The 7621-nt window shown below is 39.9% G+C and overlaps 1 protein-coding gene across 1 annotated transcript; it reads right to left on the minus strand.

The window, feature by feature from the left end:
• Positions 1–1062: 1062 nt before the first annotated feature.
• On the minus strand, positions 1063–7184 carry LOC106882766 (recQ-like DNA helicase BLM). Its single transcript, XM_014933548.2, has one exon. The coding sequence runs from the start codon at positions 7036–7038 to the stop codon at positions 2644–2646; it is 4395 nt and encodes a 1464-aa protein (XP_014789034.1). The 5' UTR covers positions 7039–7184; the 3' UTR covers positions 1063–2643.
• Positions 7185–7621: the final 437 nt, after the last annotated feature.

A 7621-nucleotide genomic window follows, 5' to 3' on the forward strand; every position in this document is an offset into this window, starting at 1 on the left:
TCCCCCTGCAGCCTTTGCGATATCCTCAAACCAATGGTTTCTGGATAATTTCACTTCCTCAGTACAGGACAATCGCTGGCTAGAGATGGCAGCTACTCAACCTAGTTCACAGTATATACTTATCAAGTGACACACAGTCACTGACCTCATAATAAGAAAAACTAGTTTTAAATCTCTGAGCAAGAAACATGTAGTAACAGTACTGGATGGTAAAGTCTATACCGTGAGCGAGGTTGAGTAGCTGCTATCTCTAGTCACAATTGTTCTGTACCGAGGAAGGGAAATTAGCCAGAAATAATTGGTCTGCAGGTATTGCTAAGGTTCGAGGGGGAGCATTACTGATGCAATTTTACACAAACATACATACAATCATGAACACATATAAACATACATATATTTACACACACACACATGCAGAAATAATTCCATTTACATACACACAAGTGTGTGTATGCAAACATTTGTTCACACACACACACACACACACAGATTTTGTCGGTAGCCAGCTGGAGAAGATGTTTTCCTGGGGCTAAACTGTAGTAATATCATCCTAAGCAGGACAACCAGTTTACGTTGGCAAATAGACTTTACTTTACAGTATTGTTACTATATATTTCTTGCTCAGAAATACTGTTTTCCTCTTTGTTAGGAAGGGCATCCAGCTGTAGAAACTCTGCCAGATCAGATTGGAGCCTGGTGCAGCCATCCCGTTCACCAGTCCTCAGTCAAATCGTCCAACCCATACTAGCATGGAAAGCGGACGTTAAACGATGATGATGATAATGATGATATATAAATGTTCCGTTTTTTAAAATATTTTTTTAATTTCAAAGCACTAGAAAAGTATCAACAGTCAACATAGAATAATTGTTTACAAATTATTTACACAAATTAAATTAAATACAGACACATACACAGCTTCATTCATATGAAATGTTCTTTTTTGATATTTAACATGATGATGGTGGTGGCAGTGATGATGATGATGACGATGAAAAATTTTAGTAAAAACCACCAAAGATGTTAGTTTTTGTGTCTTAATTTTTCTTTTTAACCAAAAAAAAAAAAAAAAAAAAAAAAAAGAAGAATGAAGGACATTCAACATGAAATAATTACATGTAAGACATAAAGTAGTCAATTATAAGTACAGGAAAATTAATCAAAATATACAATTATTACTGATGCAATTTTACACAAACATACATACAATCATGAACACATATAAACATACATATATTTACACACACACACACACATGCAGAAATAATTCCATTTACATACACACAAGTGTGTGTATGCAAACATTTTTGTTCATACACACACAGACTTTGTTCGTTAACAAAGGTTAATGCCTTCCATTTGAGCTTATCGTCCCATGAGGCTTAATGGCTTATCCAAATTTCTAAAGCTGTTAGGCGACTAAGAGTAGCTGACAATTCCCCTGAATAGGAAGCTAACCCACCACAGGGTAACTCCCAGCTCCTCCAGGCACGCATTTTCAGCTAACATGAAATGAAGTGCCTTGCTCAAGGACGCAATCAACTGCCCGTTTCAAGAATGGAATTCACAAACTGATGTTCTTTCACTGCAATCAAAGATGTTAAGGTTTAAAACAACTCAAACAGTTTGAAGAATCTTCTGGATGTCTTTGAGTATTCAAGAATGTTGGGACTGCCAAGCCATGGCTTCAAGACTGAGAATAACATTGTTTTTAAATATAGCTTCACTTCCTTTTTTTTTTTAATGGCAGAAAAAATAGAACAAAAACAAAAAATCCAATTGGAGTGTTTAGAATCACAGATGTTGAGTCTTTTTTTTTTTTTTAAATTCCAAGTCTTTCTGAGAGTCAAGAGTCTCATGAAGAAACAAAAGTCAACTATAAAATACAAGAGTCATCTGTTGTGCAACTGAAATATCTCATCACCAATTGGAAGGATGACTTTTAAACCATCATCATCATCATCCTTTGGATATTGTTGCCGCAAGTCCTGGGACTCATAGGGATGGTCACCCAGTTTATATAAACAACCGGGATCAGAGTATTCTGCCCTGAAGTGGACACCAGTCTGTGGCAGGGTGATCCATTTACAGCTGAATGGACTGGGGCAGTGTGAAATGAAGGGTTTTTGCTCAAGAACACAACATACCATCCAGTCTGGGAATTGAAACCACAATCTCACAATTGTGACTAAAAAACCGTAACCACTCAGCCATGTGCCTTCACTGACTTGTAAATGGTACCTTGAAAACAGGTGTGTAATTAATATTTTGGTCAAAGATTGAGATTTACTTTTCAATTTTCTTTTCTTTAACTAACCACAAAAAAAAAAAAGAAAAGAAACTGATATATGTTATAACATTGTTAATGTCTCATCCGTAATATTGTTATATATATTTGGCAACAAAGCTAAATAAACGACAGCTGTTCTCAAAATACTTTTCACAAAGCTATTTTCAGTTGCAGATTTTCTCCAATTACCATATTTGAAAGCACATAAGATGCACTTCTTTCCAAAAAAATGTCTCCTAAAATCACCCAGGGTCTTTTTCTGAATAGGTGCATCAAATAAACGGGTGTCATCAAATCCATCAAATACAGTATTTGTGGGAGGGACGAGATGCAGGGTGGTGAGATTGTAAGGTTTATGAGAGGAACGAGCTCTTCAATTTTGGTACTGGCATATAACCAAGCTTACTCGAGCTTGCTGATTTCGAACTTTTGTTCATTTGTGAATATTGAAATTTCTTTAAAGAATTCTTCGCTGTAGTGGAAGCAGCCTTGAATGCTGTGCTTCGTTTTAAAGGTGAAGATCTCTTTGTAGTTTTTCTCCCCTTCTTTCTCTTGTAGGTGCCCTTTCGACGAACTGGTTGTTTCCTTTTGATGCTGTTGGCTGAGAAAGTATTTGAAGAATTCCAAGCGAAATACGGGGACTCCCACTCGTCGCTGAAATCCACCGACTGCACTGAGGAACTGTGGGTGTTGAGATTGGAATAAAGCATGCAGTACTTGTTGGTAATCTCAAGGAAGCGTTCAGCATTGTACTTGGCAATCTTCTGCATAGTGAGGCCGTCGATCTTCTCCTGCATCTCATCAATAGTTAGCGGGACTTCGGTAGCCATGGAGAGTAGCATCGGATTGGGAAACACAGATGCGTAGTTGTGGATGTGTCTCTCTTGAGCAATTTGTTTGGCTAATTCCAGCAACTCTTGGTAGCAATCATCCAAAAGTTTCTTCTTGTCTGTTACAACCTCGGTGTCGACATCGGTGACGACAGTCTTCTTGCCACTATGCACAGGTAGGTTTATTTTCAATTTGTTCATCATCACCTCTTTAGCCCGTGCTCCAAGTTTGACGTAACACACAGTGTGGTCCATTGCTGTGACTGTCAGTTCTTCTCTGAGGATTGTGTCAATAACTAGTTTACGTAGTAACCTGGTGGCATCTTGTGACAAGTAGCTTTGGCCTCTTCCATGTAAGGAATGCTCATCATGGCCCAGATTTAAGACACCCTTATTACGAGAACCTCGAAACACATCTGTCAGGTAAATAAGAGTACAATTTAATTTACGGTCATGGCACATGTCCTTGACAAAGCGTATGATCTCTTTCACGTCGTCAGTGACATCACGAACATGGAAAGTAGTTTTCGATGAACAGTTATCACAAATAGCTCCAGGAAATTCATTACATATCTCAGTGTTGAAATTATATTCACCGAAATACTGCAGCAACTGACCTCTCCGACAGTCTGCCTTGTTCTCACAATAGCGCACCATTTGGTAGAGGTTGTCTATGTGAACTTTCTTGGATTCGTATGTACAGTTCCTGTCCAGGTCGATCATCCGACGCAATCGTTTCACATCCTGATAATTGTAGAAGAGCGTGCAAGACGCCAAAAGGCCATCACGCCCTGCTCGGCCAGATTCTTGATAATATCCTTCGACAGACTTTGGCATTGAGAAATGAATGACAAAACGCACATCAGGCTTGTCTATACCCATTCCAAATGCAATGGTTGCACAAATGACTTTCCAAATATCATTCAACCAACCTTCCTGAGTCTGAGCCCTCTGGCTGTCCAAAAGACCAGCATGGTAAGCAATGGCTTTTATTCCTCTCTTGCTCAAATTCTTCGCTACTTCATCACACTCTTTGCGAGACAAGCAGTACACGATGCCACTCTGGTTTCTAAACTTGGATTTAATTAATTCAGCAATTTCATCAGTTGTGGATTTGGGTTTCTTCTCTGCAAGGCTAAACTTCAAATTGGGTCGGTTGAAGCTTTTCACAAACCACTTTGGAGACTTCATGTGGAGTTGGTGTATAATATCTTTTCGGACGCGAAGAGTGGCTGTGGCTGTCAGAGCCATCATGGGGACATGCGGAAATTTGTCTCTGAGCATATACAAGCGTTTGTAATCAGGTCGAAAATCATGCCCCCACTGGCTGACGCAATGTGCTTCGTCGACAACGAATCGACTGAGTAAGCCACGAGCGTTAAGGTTTTCAAACAACGTCATTAACTTGGTGCTGCTGGAGATTTTCTCTGGTGTGACATATACAAGTTTTAGAGGTGGTTCTTTCATGGATAGCTGCATATATACAGAATCAGAGTCTTTCAAGCTTACATCACCAGATAATGATGCAGCTGGAATGTCTAACGATAAAAGCCGCTCAACTTGATCCATTATCAGGGCTCGCAAAGGCGATATCACAATGCTAACTCCGTTACTAATCAGTGCTGGCAGCTGGTAACAGAGACTCTTACCGCCACCTGTTGGCATTAAAATGAAACAATCGTGATTAAGTAAGGATGCATTGATGGCTTGCAACTGAGAACCTCGGAATTTCTTCAAGCCAAACACTTGTCGAAACATCGTCAACATGTCGTCACTGTGTGGGAAATGGAAACCATCGAATTCTGATGATTTGCCGTAAATTTCCTCATCGTCAGATGCAGATTTCATGGGTTCACTTTGGGAGAGGGCCGATTTAAAAACAGGGCTTGGAGGGGGACTCTTTTTAAGAATATCACTGAGTTTTTGGTTCTCCCTATTGCGAACTGGAGATAGCATTCCCGAACTAGTGATTCTGTCGTTATCAAAGTTTGATGTTTCTGGTAAAGAAAAATTATCGGAACTTGACCTTCTCTGAAACGAGTTTTGAACAGCTGAAACGGAATGGTTGTCAGGTTTACTTTTGGAGCTGCTGTCTGAGAGTTTGTAACCAAACTGGAAATTCGACTCTTCATCAACAGATGCTATAAGATCATCAGCATCAACATCCGAGAAACCGTCTTCATGACTAAAAGAGTCATCATTAATGCTGATTTCGTTGTTGTTATTATTATTGACAACATCATGAGACTCATTAAATTTCGACACAGAAGGAGACATTGAAGTAGAGTTTTTCATGTTTCTATCAAGTGAATTTGGCACAGGAGTGGAATGGCTGGGATTTTCATCAAAGAAACTGTCCCCGCACGGAATATGAGAATTGATTACTTTTGCTTTCGAAGGCACAGACAATGGTGAGCTTACCTTGGAAGTCAAGAGACGTTTCACAAGGGATGTTTTATTTGATGGTGTAGTCTTGTTAACATCTGGCTCATTCTTATTTTTCTTTGGAGATAGTGTTTTGGCTGGCTTAGTCTTGTCTTTGAGTAGTTTCCGCGTGAGAAGCAGATGCTGCAAACGCTTGTAATCTTTGAACGCAACATTGATAAGATCAGCTGAAGGGATTTTACTGATAATATCACAAACTTCATCCATCGTCATGAACAACAGGATTCTGAGATTGTTGATGTCTTCTTTGGTCAATGATTCCTTTTGCAGCAGTGGGTTTGCTGTGACGTCATCAAGTTGTTGTTTAAGATTCGATGACTGTGAAGAGGAAGCAGTTGATTCGCTAGCAACAGGGGAACGAGGGGTTTTCTTCATTCGAGAGGCCAATGGAGTTTTCACAGGTGAATCAAAACTGGATATTTTTGGGTCTCCTTCATTTCGTTTATCACCGCCACCATCAACTTCATCATCATCACTCGATACAACACGGTTCTTTCGCCGCTTCTTAGGCTTGCACACGATTTCAGTATCATCGTCGACATCACTATCTGGAACCATGATGACGCTGGTGCTGTATTTTGTCTTTGGGGTCTCTGGTTTCTTTGAAGCGGAGAATTTAGAAGAGTTAGGTCTTGCAGGAGATGAAGTGATGGAAGACGGTTTTGAAGTAGTGTTTGGTGGAAGCGAGGGTACATGAAGGGGTGCCTTCTTTCTATTGATAACAGGCGAAACTGCAAAGCTATCGTCGAAATCATCATCATCCTCATTTTTATCACAGTGATGGTCAGGAAGAACCAGGCTGTTCGATTTTGGTTTCGCATTGTTTTTGCTTTGCTCGTCGCTACCCAGCTTTCGTTTGGTTGATGAAGTCGGTTGCGCACTCTGTGGCGAAATGATTGGTCGAGGGCTAACAGCCTGAATCGGTTTCAGATTGGCCAGCGGCAAATTAGACAAGAAACTGCTCATTGTTTTTTGAACGGGCTTCGGTTCTTTTGACAAGGACGACGAACCGACATGAGCAGCAGAAGTGACGGTGGACGAATTGACGCAAGATGGTTTGCTCTCCAACGACAAAGGCTGCTTAATCGCCATCGATTTGTCTGCATTTGTCATCGCTGGTGCTGTTGACGAGCGATTGAGTTTTGGTAGTAAATTAATAATCGAAGAAGCTGAACGAACCGACGTGTTTGTCGCGGTGGAAGCTGACAATGGAGTTTGGATTTTATCACAAACATTGCTAGTATCAAATCTATCCGAACAATTGGAAAGTTGGTTACTTACAACGTTATTTGGCGTAGAATTGGTGGTAGTAATGTCTGTACCTCTGCTGTAGCTACTACTAGTATTGGTCGATGGGTCGCGAGAAGGAAGATTTAGCAGACACGAGATAGAAGACGACGGTTTCTGTAAACTCGAAGTCCGTTTGAACTTGAAACCACTTTTATGAACGTATTTGGAATTATTTTCGTCCATTTTTGTTATATTTCTGTTTAAAGATGGAAAGGTTTTCAGAGTAAACGAATCCAGAGGGATCAAACTATCCTCCGATATCGCTACATAACATTGTTTATGAATGAAACACCAAAACACGGTTCCCGCTCTGTTGTTGTCCAACGAAACGGAAGTGGTTACTTCAAGGGGAATAATCTAAGAGTTTTGAGGATTACCTCCCTTCACTTATAAAACTTAGATTTGTTTCGCCCAAAGATTGGTCCGGGCCATGTCTAACTTAATAGCACCACCTGATTGGATTATCTAAATCCTTTTTACAGTCAAGTTTGCTCTATGGTCCATTCAAGTAGTGAGTTTTTTTTATTAAAATCATTTAATGTCCCTTTTTCCAGGCTTGTATGGGTCGGACGGAGAGTTTTGAGGCAGATTTTCTATGACCAGAAGTTATTCTTGTTGCCAGCCTTCACCTGCTTCCAAGCAAGGTGATATTTCCCCATGGCCAGATATATTTTCAAAGAATAGGAATGATAACAAAAGTCAACAAGCAGAGATCAGAGATCAATTATATATGAGTGTATATATGTATGTATGTATATATGTGTAT

This window comes from Octopus bimaculoides, chromosome 27, assembly GCF_001194135.2.
Source record: "Octopus bimaculoides isolate UCB-OBI-ISO-001 chromosome 27, ASM119413v2, whole genome shotgun sequence".
NCBI lineage: Eukaryota > Metazoa > Mollusca > Cephalopoda > Octopoda > Octopodidae > Octopus > Octopus bimaculoides.